General features: G+C 41.6%; 1 protein-coding gene across 1 annotated transcript in view; it reads right to left on the reverse strand.

Annotated features, from left to right (window-relative positions):
• slc22a17 (solute carrier family 22 member 17) overlaps positions 1 to 18,293 on the reverse strand; it is a 22,406-nt gene extending 4,113 nt beyond the window's left edge. Inside the window, exons 1-8 of the mRNA XM_015391241.1 lie at positions 17,710 to 18,293; positions 16,640 to 17,140; positions 12,081 to 12,184; positions 9,109 to 9,263; positions 6,163 to 6,328; positions 5,623 to 5,747; positions 903 to 1,008; positions 451 to 738 (exon numbers count right to left, since the gene is read on the reverse strand). Of these exons, the coding sequence (XP_015246727.1) occupies positions 451 to 738; positions 903 to 1,008; positions 5,623 to 5,747; positions 6,163 to 6,328; positions 9,109 to 9,263; positions 12,081 to 12,184; positions 16,640 to 17,113 (1,418 nt within the window). The 5' untranslated portion in view covers positions 17,114 to 17,140; positions 17,710 to 18,293. The remainder of the gene's footprint in view (positions 1 to 450; positions 739 to 902; positions 1,009 to 5,622; positions 5,748 to 6,162; positions 6,329 to 9,108; positions 9,264 to 12,080; positions 12,185 to 16,639; positions 17,141 to 17,709) is intronic.
• Positions 18,294 to 18,841: the final 548 nt, after the last annotated feature.

The raw sequence follows: 18,841 nt of genomic DNA on the forward strand, positions 1-18,841 counted from the left end.
GGGGGGGGGGCATGAAGGTGAACTCAGCTTCCTTTGGCTTAGCAGTTTTATCACCTTGTTAGTTACTGATGAATGATTACAGCACAACACCTGACAGAGCTTTGACTTTGCTTTCTCTGCAGTGTCCTACATAAACCAAGTGCTATGCTACTTGTCAGCCACCGGGGGGAGACAGAGATTCTAAAATGTGTTTACACAAAATACAAAGAAAAAAACAGCATAGAACTTTTCCATGAATCAAGCAGACCGGTATGCTTTTAATCAGTCAGAGCCAGCAGGTAAATGGCTGATCAAAGTTCAGATAAACTAAAATCTGTCTCCATCATTAGAAACTGGACTTTAATCCCAGCAAAAGCCTTGTTTAATCATTGCCAAACAGCAGGAGGAGACTTCCAGTGAGATGAAAAGATTCTGTTTCCACCTTGTTGAGCTATTTATAGTGTCTCCTGCCTGAGTTCATATTTATGCAGAAAAGCGAGACGTAGCTCCCCGCTGCCCTCCAAAGCCAGCTTACACTCCATGAGTCCCAGGAGGATCAAAGAGGCCAGGCCCGTCATCGTCATGAACAGCAGCAGGATGCCACGGCGACCGCACCTGTCCACCGTCGCCCACAGCAGCAGCCAGGCGCCGCCTCCCGCGCTCACAGACAGCAGGTAGGTCCAGTAGAAGCTGGGGGCGGTGCCTCTGACGTCACCACGGAAAGAGCTGTAGCAGTGACTAATGCCATGAGAGATGAATCTGAGGGGGAGAGATGAGGGGAGCGAGTGAGAGAGCGCCCGCCCGCCTGCGTGCATCAACACAGGCTTCAGAGACAGAGTGAAATATGAGGCTGCAGCAGGCCCCCAAACAAAGTGCTGCACTGACACAAAAGATGGCGCTAAATTAATGCGGGGGTGACTTACGAGGTGAAGCCGAGGACGCACAGGTTCTTCCAGATGTTCTTGCTGTGGAAAAGCTCAGGGAAGGACAGGTGGGGGCGGGAGGACGGCACCGGCTCTGAGTCCAGCTCTGCAGGAACAAAAACAAAAATTCCACCATTAAGGTCCAACTGTACCACTGCTGCCTCCCTAACACGTTGCCATGACTACAGTAAATGTTTCTGTCCAGTCTGCAGCAATCCCTCCATTTATCAGTATCTATTTATACTGCAATAAAACTTTTTTAATAACGGTGAGATGACTTTTCCAATGTTTCAATATTTACTGCAGCCTATTGCTACTGATTGACATTTAAGGTTTTATGTACTTTTTGGGGAGTTTCTTTTTTTTTCCAAGTATTTCTGTATTGTTTCTAAATTTTAACTGTTTGTTTATATAATTTGTATTTGCTTTAGTTATTCTTCTTTATTCTATTTAGTGCTTTATACATAAAAAAAATATTTTTTAGGAAATATTTTGAAGCTCTTATAAGTTTGCACTTGCATGTGTTGTGGGGATTCTTTACAGTCTTTCTAAGGCTTTTTCCCCTTTGGATCAATATTGAACTAAGTTATATTAAAGAAAGTTGTGATAAATGTTTTTTCTACATCGTCCAGCCTTAATATGTTGCAACGATCCCTCAAACTAAACATGCATATAGTGCCAGTAGAAATGAGGTCCTCCCTTTAACAGGAGGAACCCTCAATAGAAGCAGGCTTTGTGTGAACAGCCTTTCATCCTGGGGACTGTTTGCAATGAAAAACGCAGCAATAGCCGTTTCAGCTGCTTTATCTAAGAGAGAGATGCAAATCCACTGCTTGCTTGTATCTACATGGTGACAGATGGGTTTTTTTTTCAGAGGAGCTGTGTTAATTGTTATTAGAAGTTGTTTTATATCACCTAACCACATAATGCTTCTAGCAATGGTATTTTTTTAAGAAAATTGCCTCTTTTAGGCTGAAAATGACTGTAGAGATGGGAATCGAAAACTGGTTCCTGTTCAGAACCGGTTCTGTGTGTTCCAATTCCATGGCACCGTTTGGCAGCTCGTTTAATGATTTAATGATAACGGTTCCAGGCAGCACCAGAGCCGCTCTGGGCAGCACGACTTACGTCACGTTTTTTACGCAAGTTTACGAACACGGCATTCGGTAAGCAAGAACGACGTGACCAAGCGTAAGTCTAGAAAAGCAAAACAAAAGCGGCCAAGGCGATCAATAGTTTGGGTTCATTTTAAAGAAGAGAAAGATGGCAACAAGGCGCTTTGCAATCATTGCAAAGTGGCAATTGCATCCCTGGGAGGAAACACATCCAACATGCAGAAACACCTGCACACACTACATGGCGTACATTTTAACAAATGTTTTTGTTGCTTCCGGACAAAAGCTAAAGTTACGACCAGCATGGAAGGAAACTCTGGTGGTAAGTAGCTAGTTTTATATCACTGCCTGTGCTTAATGTGACTCCTAGTAAATCATATGTCATTCTAAAATAAACCAATCTCCTACCTCTCTTTGGGGTTATTAAAGGAATCTGCCTTTCTCGTTAATCCAGCCCTTCATTGCTAGCATGTTTAATTAAAACTCCTGGTAGCTGGAATTCTTACATGATTCAAGCTATTGTGATGGATGTAAGGAAACATGCTATGAAGTTGCTCCGCAGTTCAGGGAGTGAGAGAAAGGTGACGCTAGTTTATTTAAATCACGGGGAGATGAGTTTATTTCCCGAAATTGCACAATAATGCTTTTTCATTAAACAGAATCGATAAGGGAATTGGAATCATGAAAATCTGATAAATTTCCAACCCTAAATAACGGATTGGTTGATTGTAACTAATTAGTTTAATTCTTAAAGGAAACTCTTCATGAACTCACGTTCAAACTGATTAACTTAGTATGTTTTCAGACTTTTGATTATAAGTGACGTGTTTATTTATGGGTCCTCCACACATTTATCTGTTAAGCTGTTCCTATTTTTCAAGGGTGAAATAACTGGAGATTTTAGAAATTTAAATACAAAACTTTATTTAAAATTAAGGGAGGATGTTTTTATCGTGGTCAGGCTTGAATCTTCCATAGACTATCACTTCATACCATTTATGCTCAGTGAACAGGTACCAAGGCTCACAATCATTTTATTATCTCATTTAATGATTCTTTCACTTTAAACCAAAAACATGAATCTGAGTCGACCCTGGTTGCAGGAAATGCAATGATTTCTAAACTTCCTCATACCTCATAAACAAAGCAGAACACAGTTTCCCTTAAAAATCACTGTCACACATTCCAGCGTTTAAAACACAAAGACAAGAAAAACACGGTTTATTTCCCTTTAAAAAGACAATGGTGATGTTTGTGGGAGATGAGAGGATAAAGTAAAGTTGACAAAACAGAAGCAATGCAGGAAAGAGCTGCTTCACCTGATCACAGCCCAGCAAACATGTTTGTATGTAAATAAAACCAGGCTTAAGTCATCTTCTACAGCAGCAGCACATCATTATAGCTGCTTTTTAACGCATTTAATACATAATTTGAGCTACTTTAATGTTTGGTTTAGCAGGAAAATCACACAATGTCTCAGTTACACACAAAAACTTTAACATGATGGTTTAGTTCATTCAATTTAAAATTATTCCTGCAGCTTTTAATGCAAGAGATTGAACATTAATGTGTTGTTTTTAAAACTTTTTTTTATAAATATGGTTTTGCTAAAAACCCTTAAGGGAATATATATAAAATAAAACAAAGAAAAAAGAAGCTTATGTTAGTCGGGCTAATCGCTCACATAGCTAGCCTGCAGCCTGCTGCTTAACAGTCAAGCTGCTTGATTTAAACAGATTTTTTTCTTTATTTTATAAAGAGGAGAGAAAAAGGCAGCATTTTTTCATTAGACAGTTGCGACCCTATCCCTGGCATCTCAGCAAAGCATCTGTAAATGATGAGCTGTGATTAGACCACTGAGAGGCGTGTGGCTATCGATGCCGATGGCTTCACATCTGGATGCCAAAAGCTGTTCGTCTTACAGCTAGAATGACAACAGAGTGATACTGCCACCGGGTCGGTGACCAAGAAAACTGCAAGTGTATTTTTCAGCCAGAGAAAGTAGGAGGGAGATGACAGACCCCACCATCGTCTCATAAACACTTAGGTTACCATTTATTGGGACTTAGAAGATGATATATCAATATATAAAAATACTGAATTAATAAATTAAAATGTTGCATAGTGCTAGCCTGATAAACCAGACTAAATGTGAGATTAAACCAGGGTTCCTACAGCATAAGGCAAGTTAAATTCAAGACTTTTTAAGACTTTTTAATGCCACTTGAAATAAAAATTTAAGACCAAATTTACAAGAAACACAAGAAAAACCAGCTTGCGACAACTTTACCCAAAGGTTTATTTTAACATAAACCACTGCACTAATGTTTCACATTTTGAAAAGCTTCCCATACAGGAAGAAAGCTAAAAACACACAAATGACAGATATATTTAACAATTATTTAACTGAATTCACAAACTTTGTTGTAGCAGGGAATAAAACAAATCAGTTTCAAAGCCACAACATAACTAGTGCTAAGTCTTTTTAGCAGCTATTTTTCTTTGCATTGTTTTCTTAGTATTTGGTGATAAGTGGAGGCGTTGCAGAGACAAGGGTGGAACTAAACTGAGAAATACCGGCTGTTTCTCTGTAACTCCATTTTGACGCTTTGTGTTTCGTGCTTCGCATGTGCGACTCCACTGCCTTAATTCCCATCGTTCTGAGCTTGAATTGCTTTTTGCACAAAATCCACTGTGCCTCATGTATGTTCCCTGGTTTTAGCCATGGAGAAAACTCTTGGCTGGAGACAATTTTGGTTACATTTACACTTACGCTCATATTTTCCAGACAAAAAGTAAATGGCGGAACCAATAATAGTGAGCCTATATATATTTTTTTAATAATAAAAAAAAATGTCAATTTTAACGTTTTATTTAGATTACAAAAATAAATCATTATAAAAATAATCCTATTTGTGATGTTTTAAAAATTAAGACCTACGAAAGACTGATTTAAGACATTTTAATACCAATTAAGGCCTTAATTTTATTTTAAAGATTCAATGCCTTTTAAGACTTTTTAAGGACCCGCGGGAATCCTATAAATGTGTAATTTAGTCTGGCCCCGATTAATGAGACATCGAAAGACAACCAGCTGTCTTTCAAACCATGTCTGTGCCTATTGGCTAACGCTCTGACCAATGAGTACAACTGACTGTGACGTAGGAAGTGCAGCAGAAAGCTGGTGGGGGAGTGTAAACAAACAGCCTGTCAGTAAAATGGCGAATACATCCTTCTTAAAAATGAATGAGCGTAGAGCCTCTCCCTGCTCACGTTTCAAAAAAAACCCCAAGTCTAATCCTTCCAAAGCTGATTCCAAAGCTGAATCAATACTTCAATAGTTGTTGCCATCTTCCTTGTTGCTCTTTCTCCAGCGTTGCGCAGCTTTGTCGTCACACCCTCAAAACCCCGCCCACTTTCCATCGAAAAGTTCAAAACACATCTCTGCGTTGTGATTGGCCCACCAGTTCTAAGGCATTGATCGAGGCTAGACCACTTGCAGGCAAAAATGATTTTGGCCGCTGGCGGGTGGGGCTAGTTTACTAGCTTAGCATAGTGCTACTTTAAAAGCATTACTTAAAAAAGAAGCCCAAAGATGGACAAACCTGTGAAGCTCTCGTCATCCCTCAGGTCTCGGTTGGAGTTCCTTCTCTCGTTGAAGGCGTTCATGTCTGCCGATCGCTCTGTGAGGAGGAGCCAGCGAGGAGACTCTGGGAACACACCGGGAATACTGCAGGACAGGAAAAGCAAATATAATCACCCTTTGGCCACAAACTTAATCATCTGAAAGCTAAGGTGGATTTAGCAGCCAGGATTTATTCCATCATAGGAAATAAACAGTGCAGATCAGCAAGCGGTGCGAGACTTTAATCCCTTCTTACTGACATTTGCAGATTATTGCTACAAATCTGCTAATAACCAGATGTGATTAAGTTTGAAGGCTTGTTTTTCCAGCAGAAAGCTGACACGTTGAATAAAGTGGCTCTAATGTGCTCTGACACGAGCAAAGAGGAGATCAATACAATCTGACAGAGCTATCTGGAAGCCAGCTGGCTCTCAGAAACAGGTGCTTTTAATACTGAGGCCATCATTTCTCAAGTTCTTTTGCTTAAAAGGAAGTAAAGTACTTGAGTAAGTGATTGTACCCATAGCTGAGGAAGAGTGTTAGAGGGGCCGCCCCAGCTCCCAGCAGACCCCTCCAGGACTGGCAGCCCAGGGCCACGGCCAGCAGCAGCAGCTCTCCTGCCACAGTCATGAGTCCGGCCAGCATGGTCGCCACAAGCCGGAGGGACGGCTCACAGAGCTCCAGACCTAGCAGGCAAGGAAACATCGTTAGTCTAATTTGCTCTCCTCTGGGATGCTAATCTTCCGTGTCTGACTCTAATCTAGAGGAGCTTTCGTCTTGCAAACACATTCAACTCTTTTAGCATGGTAAACCAGCTAGGTAATTACATGCTGCTGTTTACAAATGCAGTCTTTTGACTCTGGCTCAAAGCACCAATTAAAAGCTAATTATGGATATTTAACCAGGCGAGCCTGAGCAGACATATCAGTCACTTACATCCACAAACAAGCTGACATCAGGATTGGTGGGGGGGTTGTTTGGAACCAAACCTCATCTTTGAGGGTAAAAAATAATAAAGCGTCAAAGTATTCACCCCCCTTTGTAACAGAGAAAAGGAACATCGACAAAAATCAGCGAATAGTCATGAAACTTTGGGAGAGGATGCATCGTTTTTACTACACTGTAAACATAAAACTCTATAGATTGATCCTAAATGAATGTTTTAAACAGATACGTCTCTATAAGCATTTTATCTAGAGACTCAAACTCCACCAAATTAGATCAGAGTCTCTCTTCAAAGTCATATTCACTAAAGTATTTAGTTCCAGGCTTTGATTAGGACATACTAATTTACCAGCAGCTTTGGTTGTTTAACTCGATGGTGTTCATCCTTGCTTAAGGCGCATCCCCACAGCAGGATGCTTCCACCACCAGGATTTGTGATGAGACTGATGTATTTAAGGTGATGTTAAGTTTCTTGTTCCCCCTTTGGCAGATTCTCCCACCTAAACCGTGGATCTCCGGGCTGCTTCTCTGTTTAAAGCTCTCTTTGTTCGACTTGTATCTCATGTCGCTACAAACATGCTTAGTGTGAGGGATTGCTGAAGAGTCAATGAGTCGATGCAATCAGCTGGTTTTCCTTAGATAGAAAACTGAATCAATTTGACTGTAAGATCTGGTTGAATTGCCTTGAGATGACGTGTGTTGTGAATTTTTGCTATATAAATAAACTGAATTGAACTGAATCTAGTAGTGCTGTGTTACACAAAATAAATTTTCAGATTCGGAATCAAAATGCATATAAATTAAATCTATCTAAAGATAGATTTAATTTAGATAGATTTAATTTAACCCCAGATTTGGGGATTTTTCTAATTTGTATTTCCCACCCATCTTACAGCTGCCATTAACTACCATTACTTTATTTAATTGCTTTTGAATGCTGATATAATACGGGTATCAAGATGTTACTAAAGTAAAACCTAAACAAAATGTTTAATGCCAGCAAACTAATTTCAGAAAGGTTTGGATCAAAAGGAATCGATTCAAACCAGATTCGTAAAATTTTAAATTGAAATCCATCTTTATTTTTCGGCTACGTTTTTATCCATCCATCCAATTTCTGTCACGCTTATCCCTGCTGGGGTCACGAGGGATGCTGGTGCCTAATTTCAGCCGTTAATGGGCAAGAGGAGGGGTCCACCCTGGACAGGTCGCCTGTCCAACACCGAGACAAACAGGACAAACAACCATTCACACCTTAAGGGCTCGTTATCCTCCTGCAGCAGTGTGTCTCAATAAGCTTGTCGCAGATATTTTTGATTTATGCCCAATATTGAAGCGTGGTCTGCGCTATGTTATTCCACGCCACAGCGCAATCACAAACTAGCGAACTAGCTATGGGTCTAGATACGGCCGAGGTGGTAAGGAAGAGGGGGCGAGTTTGTGCGACCACGGAGGGACATGAGGGCAAAAAAGAGTGACGATCCAGGTGGAAAAAGGGTCCCAGCGTTCTTGTGCACTTTCTCGCTCTTCTAACTGGTCCATCTTCACGAGTTGTTTTCCCACAATGGCGGTCATACAAACAAAACAAGCCGGTAAGGTACCAAACAGGAAATACGCACAGCATAGCGCAGATGCAGATTTGACCAATCAGAGGCCTCCTGTCTGTGGTCAACTACAATTTTGTAGAGGTGCAGCAGAGTGTTTGCAGAAGGGGCGGAGGCACATTTGCATTCATTGCGACACACACGCAGACGACCTGGTTGGTAAGAAAAAATAAGCCTTAAAGAGGATTTAGAGAAGCCAGTTAACCTAACAGTCATGTTTTTGGACTGTGGGAGGAAGCCGGAGTACCCGGAGAGAACCCACGCATGGTCAGGGAGAACATGCAAAGATCATGCAAACCTGCAGAAAGACCCCGGGCAGAGAATAAAACCCGGAACCTTCTTGCTGCAAGGCAGCAGTGCTACCCACTGTGCCAGTGAGCTACGTTTTCATTTCAACTATTTGATTTAGACGTTTTAGAGTTAAAGACCCTTTTGGCAAACACATGCCACACTTTTCAGAATTTATTCCCCCACCAGAAAAAAAAAGAAAAAAGAAAAACCGTGAATCATCTTCCCTTCAATCCATGATTATGCTTTACATAATGTTGGCCTTTTCACCTAAAATACAGATAAAATCAAAGATTTTTAAAATCACACATGTTGAGTAGTTTTAAAAAGGATGTGTGTTCGGTTAAAGCGGCACAAATCCTAATAAAACGCAGAATAATTCCCCATAGGATTCAATTATGCCCTAAATAGTCATTCTTTTATGTCACATATATCCATAACCTATCAGGCCTCAGAGGCTCCTGAGGACGACCAGAGAGATCAATACAGTCAGAGTTTTAACAAGCATTCGATAAAACACACCGATTGCTTCCTGAATTATACTGAAAAACCAACCTGCTGCTACAGATAATAATTTAAAACCAAACAGGGAGACCTACTGCGCTATTTCAATAACAAGTTTTACTTACGGGTGATATACAGGGTTAGATAGACGCCTGCACTGGCGGCAGCCAGGCAGAACCGCATGACGATGAAGATGGAGGGGTACGGAGAGACACACACCAGCACCCCGAACACCACCGACAGGGTGAGGGAGATCAGCAGGGTTTTGGAGCGGCCCAGCCTGCAGAAACAGCAACACAAAGAGGAGCAGCTGAGACACGTTTGAACTAAGATCGGGTTAAAACAAAATAAAAAAAGAAAGAAGAGGATGGGGGGACATAAACAAGACTATTTAGAGTTAAATCTGTTATTTACCTTCAGATTTTAAAGAGTTTGTTTAAAAAAAAAAAACATTGTTTAACTTCAAGACAAATTTAAATAACTCTTCTTCCTCAAAAAGCCAAAAAACTAAGATGCTTAGCGAATCAATAGTGACCGTATATCAGTCCTGAATTACAGTTTGGCAGTCTCCTGTTTCCTGTTGCAGCCTCTTCTTTGGGTCCTTCGAGGATCCAGCATTAAATTACTCGCCCTAACACACCCTCAGCTGGTCAGGAAATTAATGAGGGTCGTTAGCTGATTGGAATGACATCATCTCCCTCCAAATCTTACCAGGACTGTGTCTAAACCTTTCCCGGGTCCATTTAGCAGAAAGCTGCAGAGGGTCACTATGGTTAACTGGTCTAAAAAAACTTGACCTTTTTATATAATTAATTGGGGATTTATTGTGACACACAAACGAAATGTAATAGATAGTTGTAAAGTCATTTTCATGCAGGGATTAAGCATCCACACAGCATGATGCTGCCACATCCGAGTTTGATAGAAGACGTAAACTAGAGTTGGATCCGATTATTAATCAATAGGGTGTAATATGAAGGTAGCTAAGCTTTCAATGGGGCTTTGGTAGGGCTTTATACAACTTTTAGGAGTGGGTTTCAGGGGATTTGTGCAGCATTTGTGAGGTCAGATTAAGATGAGTTTGTTTTAAAGTCATTATATCAGGTTGAGACCAAGGCCGTTTCTCAGTACGTGTACTTGTGCGTTCTCATGTGCTCGTGTACTCGTGAAACGTCATACACCTCAGTCCCAGTACTGTTCCAATTCACAAGAACAGCAGTCCGAGAAAGGACAAACTCCCCGGATGTTGTTCTCTGCCCTCCCTCTTTACCCAGCATGCATCAGAGAAGACTTGTCCATTCTTGAGATTGACGGTTGTCCCAGCATGCACTGCAGCAGCAGTTTCCATTGGAGCGCCTACAGAGCTCAGAGTATTGTTTAAAGTTCTCTTTTCTGTTGCTGTTGTTCAATAAAAGTACGTTTTAAGATCATGTGAGGCGAGAATATTATACTTTAAACTGTCACTATATGGTCCATTTACCGATTTAATGCGTAATTTGAAGAAAAATTCAGAAGTTTAGAGCACTGCTGCAACCAGCGGAGCTCCGAGGGTAACGGCAGCCAGGGCTAAACGCAGCCCGTCTGCAGCAACCCTCTCTCTGCATAGCTGTGTGTGAAGGACCGCTGGCTCTGATGGCGATATATTCTTGTTTTATTTGGAAAAATTTTCATTTGATTTGTGTTTATCTGACTTTGGTAAATATTATTCCCCCACTAAATGAAAAAAGTAAGAATTTAGCATCTAGAGACTATTAATAACAGGAGGTGAAATGCAGCTCCAGACGAGCTGAGCGTGTGGTGACATCATCAGTACGCTTCAGTTCCAATTGACCCATATTTATGCTGCGAAAGTCCCGACTTTCCTGCGTTCTTCTCTAACACATACTTGGCAAGGGCATGAGTCCGTACTCGCATTCTTGCGAATTGAGAAACGGCACAAGACTTTGTGCGACTTCCTTTAGATAGAAGTGTTGCTACAGAGCTGGAGTTCAAACATTTTTTGAAACATTTTAGTTTGTTTAAATTGAATTAAACAAATTAAAATTTAAATAAAAAAGGAAAACGGCCAAAAACTGCCTTCTCTACCTTCACCACCAGCCGTTCTTTAACGCATTACAGTCAAACAAGAGCTTTTCTCCTGGAAAATCCCAAACAGAAAGGAAACATTTACTCGTTTAAGCTCCTAAAGCTCATTCTCTACATCGACCAATGCAGCTTCTTTTTATTGAATTTCTAAAGCTGATACCGATTATTTTGACCCTACCAACCGCTGTATCGCTTTTTCTCTATTTACATGGTAAAAAATGAAACAAGGATAGCAAATGTTACACGTGTCTCACACATTTATAAACAAATCAAAGAAAACATTGATGCAAATGGGCGGAGCAGCAATGCATGGGCGTTTCCTGATCCCCAATATGGCTGCTGAACGCACTAATGAATCGACAAACAGATGCACAGATGCACAAAATACGCTAGCAGCCTAGAATATCGTCCGGCTGACGTATCAGTCAGCTCTGCTTTCTACAAACCAGGCCACTTTAAAGTTAAAGGTGTGAAGCTACGGATCGCAAAAAGGTTGGTGACATCATCCCTTCCACCTCGTGAGTAGCTGCTGATACATAACCCTTTTAATTAGTTATAGTATCACCAACAGTCACCTGTGAAATATTTGGTAGAAAGGAACAGAAAAATGGATCCTCCTTCTGCAGGATAATGTCTGTATGTGTGGCAGCTGTGAACCAGGAAATGACTGGAACACCTGAACTCAATCATTTGGAAACTATTGACAGCAAACTGCTTGTTCAGTTCACCATAACTCATAGAATTTCACACATGAGCTCCGATCTCACCAAAGGTTGAACATGTCTATCTTTCTTTCCAGCTGTGATAACAACAAGCTCATTGACTCCATAGTATGTTTTTTTTTTACTAGTTTATGTCTCTTTGTTCCACAGACTGGAAACAAATACATAAATCTCCACAGAGGAAACCTGGACCAAAGCGACTGGATTAAAGAAAAATGAACAGATCTGTAAGAAAGAAGAAAAACGCTGCTTAGATTGTTTCTTCATTCACTGAGCATCGAATACATTACCTGTCAGCAGCGTAGCCCAGGCCGAGGCAGCCCATCAGAACGCCCAGGATGAAGCACACCTCCTCCACCGGAACCAGCCAGTACTGGGCGCACACCAGATCCCACTGGACAGACGGAGAGAGAGAGAGAGAGAGAGAGAGAGAGCTGTCAGACATGACCTGCTGCAGTCAGGACATTTCCATTTTACAGAAAGATCGTTTTGGACGAGCATCGAAGTGCAGAAAATGAACAGAAAGCCGTGGTAAACAATCAGTAAAATCAGTGATGAAAGTCCACCAGAGGAGGGATATCGAAGAGAAGCTTCGATCTCTTTAGTTAGAGAAGGTGAGGTAGAATACCGGTTAACAGCCTTAAAGAAAGTGAGGTCAATAGAACATTTGTTTCTCTGCTTTCAGATTGGGTCTCATTAAACGGATCCACTGATTTGCATTAGCTGAGCTCCACTGAAGGGAAGCAAAGTACAGTTTGAACGATCCGGTTTGAAGGGAGTTGGAGCCGAAACATTAGGAGACCGTCACGTCATATCAGCCTTCCTGTTGCCCGGGTAACAGGAGCACAAAAGAGCACAGCGGTCGGACAAAGGGACGGCCCGGCTGCATGGCAGTCACACGGCCGGAATGCTTTGCACGACAGGAGCGGAGCGGGAATGGGAACTAACAGGTTCTGAAACTGACCTGACTGGTTTGGTGAGATCAGAGAGATTGTTCACAGGGACACAAACCTGCAGCCAGGCCACACAGTAGGCCTTCATTGATTAGAGGAAGGAAAAAAACGACATACCCGTCACCCTTGAGGTCACCTGACCAGTAAATAAGGTCTGTTAGAGAAAACATTAGGAAAAAAATGAAAAATTAAGGGCAAGGAGAAATGTGGCCTACAGAGAAGTTTAAAACAGAGTTTGGTTTAACAAGATTTATTTTTAACAGTTAAAAACATTCAGTCCACCTAATCTGAGTGGCTGAGAAAGGAGAAAATGATCAGAGAGGAAGCTGAGCTCTCTAGACCCACAAGTCAGCTGGGGGAATGTTATGCCAAAACCCAAAGATGGTGGACTAAATCCAGGGAGATGCAAGCAATGGTTTAAAAAAAAAAGTCGTGAATAAATTAGTTTGACTCAACAAATTAGAAGACGATCCCATAAAATTTTCCAGCATGCATTTTTTTTAAAAACACTGAACATCATGGTAAACGCTCCATCTTCCCTGCTTTGAAGCACGGTGGTGGCAGCATCATGCCTTTCAGAAGCCTTTCAGATGAGCATCGGCTCTAATTCAAAACATATCCATCAATAAAATGGTCTAGTCAAAGATCCGTAATATAAGCAAATCTTGATATCTTGTGATATTACGCATGTTGTTACTGAAAATAGCTTCAAAACAGTCTTTTTATTTTTTTATTTGACGCTTTACGACTAAAACATTGTTTGATTAGAAGACTGAGCAGCGACCCTTCTCAGCATTTCCTGAATTTACTTTGGGTCGGAAGTTCCCGCGCTGTTCGGCGTCAAGCGTGTCCAAATGGTTCCGAGCTACAAATAATCAAAGTATTATATTAAAAACTTTTTTTTTGTGGACGCTCAACTGCAACCGGCATCGAGCTCAACTCAGGCACTAATGGCAACCCCACGAAAAATGAGAAAATCAACCCTGCCAAGTATGAGTGCAACCTACGAGATCGACCAGAGGAGAGCTGCAGTTCTGTGTTTTAGCCACAGGTGGCAGCATCATAGAAAACTCCATAATGCCTCTTTAAATCTGCAGGTGATCATTTTCCTCCGGATAAACTGACTGATTAATATTTTATTTTTGCTTTTCTCTAAAAAAGTCACCAATTTTGTTTCTAGATGTGCAAATCTACCGTAACTTTTTTTAGTTGTTTAATTTGAAACAAATAAAAAACAACTTTGTTTTGATCTCAATAAATAAATCCCAATGTTACACAGTTAATGTTTGTTGTAGCAACATCTGAAAGTGTTTCAAACACCCCTGAAAGACTCCATCTACAGCGTCGACGTCTTAAAGGAGGAGAACCTTTAAAGAAATGGGAAAGTTTATCGATCCGTGTCGGAGTTAAAGCTAATCAGGAGCTTCTCCTGCCTCATTTCAAACATACTGCCACCTCAGCACAAAGACGCTGCACAAAATAAAGGAGGAAAAGCCTCACAGACAGCAGAGCATCCTGTCTGCAAACCTGAGTGTGAGCACTGCTGGGCAACGCTTTCACAACACGGATGCTTTTGCATCCAAACGCCTCCCTTGGCAGCGTTTGAGCATTTTTCCGTGTGCTGCAGTGGTGTGGGTGGATTACTAGCATACTGCCCTAACTCTGTGGACTGGGTGGGGCTCCCACAGCAGTGTGGTCAGAAACAGAAAAAAAAATGGGGCGACAAGTTTACAATCCATGATGCATGCTGCAGAGGTGAGAGGGAGCATATGGATGAAGTCCAGGAATCAGCTGCTGCTTTAATTACAGCTTAAAAGCTCCAGGATACAAAGTTGTTCTCTTATACTCGAGGGGCACAAAGCTGGAAAGCAAATGATTGATGTTGGCCAAAGCAGTCGTGTAAATATAAATTAGGACCAATGAAGAAAAGATTTCTTTTGTCCTTCATTCCCAAATAATAAATATTTCCTTATTTGAATGCCTTGGTCTCTGTTCTAAATGGTTAAACCCCAGAAATCCTCCCAAAAAAAGCCCTTTAGAACTACAAAGGGATATGGAAAAAAACCCGTCATGCAGTTTTTTTCCATTAAACAAACTGAACTCAAAGACAATCATTGACTTCTACAGATCACCACCTGAGCATATAAAACTCAGAAGACTTCACCACATAAAAAAATAAAAAATCCCAGCCTGAACCGCATCAGCATCCAGCTGAGAGAGATGAAAACAAGAAGAACCTGCAGGAGATAGCGAGGGGAGCCTAAAAGAGTCCCAACTCTTTCCGATTAGCAGCAGAAACAGAGATCTGAGAATCGTTCCCACCCCAAGTCTGTACCAAATCATCACAGCAGAGTTCCTGTGTTAAACTAAACAGCTTTACCTCCAGTTTTTCCAAGTAACATCAAAAATGCAGCAACAGAAGAGGGGTTTGTTGTCTTTAAATCCAACATGGCCGCCAGATGTTTGAAACACAGTACCAGCCGAAGTGTTAAACCTGTTTGTTTGCACTCTTGCTGGCTGCTCCTCACTGACAGCACTGCTGTGCATTTTTCTTCTCTGCTTGTGTGTGAATTATAGAGAAACCGAATAGCATTGAGCAGCTAGCCTGGTCCAGGAGCACAACATTTAGCAAAGATGTCGTTTTAAGACTGCAGATCTGCCTGCACTACCTCCTGGTTCATGTCGTCTGCTTTAGCTCCTACTGACAGCCGCTAAGGACAAGCGAACGGACTCTGACGCTCATAAAGCTGTTGTTTCATCACATCTTTGTATCTCTTGTTGCACGGTTGAAGCAGGTGGTCAGAAACTTTTGGATCTCTGTAGCTGAAGGCAGCAGAAGCAGCGGAAGTGGTGCTTTGTACAAAACAGGAGGAGTTTTTATCTTTATCCAATCTGCTTTAAAGCCAAGAAAAAAGCTGCCTCGTTTATTTGTACACTATTGTAAGGCTGACCCCCCCCAATCTGTTCTGTTCTTTATCTGTCCTTTGTTTTATATCTGTCCTTTAATTAAACTTTTATTTAACAAAATAATAACCCTGATGTATTTTTATCAAGTTTAAATCATGTTATATATGGTTTCCTCTGCTATTATGGCAAGTAGTTTTAACATTTAATAGCCAAATAAGAATTTGTAAGCAAAACCTTCACTATTTAATACTTCCTGCGTGTAAAAAGCAGATATCATTTACATCATATCACATATAAATGCTGTTACCTTTCATTTCATTTTATTCCTTCACCTTAAATAGGGCCTATTATTCAACATTGTTGTTTGCATCTTTTTAAATAGTTACATCTTTTAACTGATTTTAACTTAAAATTTTTCTCAGTGGCTAAAGTAGATTTTAATCCTTAAATGTTCGGAAAATTTTTAGCTGAAGGAAATAGATTGCAGATAGATCTGTGCGTATGATTTAGTGAATCAGAACCATAACAAAAAGGTATAATTATATTATTCTCATTCACGTTAGTGTTACATTTATTTAAACCATCAAAAAAGCTGTCCAGGTGGTTATCTGTGGAAGGAGGAGAGGCCTGCTGCTGTGGAGGAACGCAGCCTCATACAGAAGTATGTTGAAATGAACAGGAAAGAGCATGTCACCAATTAGGAGATCCAAGGAAGCTTTTTTTAGATTATTATAATACTTGAAATGAATGAAAGCCGAAAGTAGCCTGGAATGTTCTGTATGTAATCCTGTTTGAAGCTAAGAGGGTTATAATCCTATAAAACACTTGTAGAGCGTCACACAGACTTTTATTTGGGTGTTCCCCTGTTTAAATAAGTTTGTGATGCTAAATGGAATTAGCACAGCCTGCCAGGATGGGCAGCTGCCTTTAATATTAAAAGGAAAATAAAGCAATGACACCCAGCAGAAGGCCAGAGGCTGAAGCTTTACCTCCGTCACGATGTTGTTCTTCAGCCCCTCTGTGACGTTGTAGTCCCATCCGCCCTCGCAGTCCACCACGGCCGACTGGCTGCTGTTCGCGTACTGCTTACACTGCGATGGGCTCCCCGTCTCCCCGGGCCTCACCCCCTTCTCCCAGGGAAGGGAGGCGTTCAGGACCTCCGGCGCAGGCGACGGGCCGGGCAGGCGGCAGTGGTGGGGAGGGGAGAGGGTGATGAGGGGGTCGGAGGAGAGCAGGAAGGCCAGGAAAAGGTTGGGTAGGATGGAGAGAGCGATCAGCACGCGCTGCTTCTTCCTGCCCAGAGCCAGCACCATCACCTCACCCGTGGGGGGCAGCGAGGGCGGGGCGGGGAGGGAGGAGGAGGACGGGGCCGGGGAGGTAGGAAGCGGGGAGGAGGGCAGGGATGGAGGAGGCGCTGGACATGGAGAAGGGGAGACGAGGGGAGGCGAGTCGGGGGATGTCATCGTTTGGGGATGGAGGTCCACAGAGCTCTAAAAAAAAAACAGAATACACAGAAAAACATGGTAGTGGTAGCATCATGCTGTGGGATCTCCTTTTAAATACAATGAGAAGATTCTATGGATTCATTACATCATTCTAACCTAATAAAAGCCTCACAGCTAACAGAGTCTGACATCACTTTAATAACAACCTTATAACCATCAGTTAAAATCCAGATCATTGTTTTTGTTGGAGGATAATAAAGTTTTGTGAGTATAAGGAGCTCTGGTGTGTCTCTGGGACAGCCTGTCTGCCCACATGGGGCTCCTGCAGGAGTGTTTTCCTTCCACAGGGCGAGGAAGTCTAACAGAAAAGGAATCCCACTGGGTTACATAAGAGCTTTTTTTCTTGTTTTTTTAGGAGGTTGAAGGGAAAGGACGTGGAAGGAATGTAACACCAGGGGCCAAACTGGCTGGCCTCTGAAAACAGAGCAGCAGTGATGGAGGGGCCCCCTGTTAAAGACACCTGCCACGGAAAAAAAAATAACTAAACAAAAATAAAAGCGGATGTTTTTCCAGCATCTGCGTGGCTCCCAGAGTAAATCCCCACATTCACTTACCGTTGATTAAAAGAAGGTTAAACTGGAGCCAGAAATGAGCGCCTTGTTTCCTCCAAACATCCGTAACATCGCGGGGTTTGGACGGATTTCACCACATCCTCCGATCCTCAGCTGGTCCAGCCTGCTTCTCTAACATCTGAGCAGACATTTCTATCCAGGAGGAGAGCAGCTTCTGGTGTCCACCACCTTTGATTCGGACAGCAGGCGGCTGTCAGTCCGGAGCTCAGCTAAGGCTCCGGGGTTTGGACATGTGATGGGGGACCCGGTTCGGTGCTGCTGTTAGTCCGAGTGTCCGAGCGCCGACATTACAACAGGAACAAGAGGGAATAATAAGCCAGAAGTGGGTACGACATCACCTTAAAGGGGAATGAGCAGACAGGCGGACAAAGAGGGTGGAAAACTGCGGAGAGACGCCTGTTTAAAGGGGACAGCGCGACCGGCGGCGGAGAACTTCGAGAAAAATCGTCTGAGATCGTCAAGAAAGCGTCTAACCTGCCGACAAAGATCGTGTACATAAAGTGATGATTCACTTTGACAAATAAAAGTGGCTGCTAAAAGGATAAACTCCAAAATAAAACCAAACAAATGAGTCTCCCGGTTACTACTGACTAAAAGCATATAAGTTATCACGTTTATACAATATAATAAAACAAAAATATTCATCAAAAGTTCCAATAAAAGATATACAGAGAAATACGGAAGAGGATTAGGGCCACTAACAAAAAAAAAAAAAAATTTAACTGATTTTTAAATTTTATTTCAATACAATATGAGGGAAAATGTCAGAATTCTAACTTTAATCTCAGAATTCTGACTTTTTTCCCCATATTAAACAGAAATAAAATTTGAGAAAAATATTTATTTTCTCAAGTGACAGCAATACGCTTCCGTACATAACAAAACAAAAATATTAATTAAAGTTTCCAATAAAAGATATACAGAGAAATATGGAAGAGGATTAGGGCCACTGAAAAAAAAAAAAAGTTAACTGATTTTTTAATTTTATTTCAGTTTAATATGGGGAAAAAGTTAGAATTCTGACTTTAATCTCAGTATTCTGACTTTTTTCCCCATATTACACTGAAAACTTTTTTTTCAGTGGCCCTAATCCTCTTCCGTAGAGAAATGTGTT

This window comes from Cyprinodon variegatus, unplaced genomic scaffold (genome assembly GCF_000732505.1).
Source record: "Cyprinodon variegatus isolate N-32 unplaced genomic scaffold, C_variegatus-1.0 Scaffold533, whole genome shotgun sequence".
NCBI lineage: Eukaryota > Metazoa > Chordata > Actinopteri > Cyprinodontiformes > Cyprinodontidae > Cyprinodon > Cyprinodon variegatus.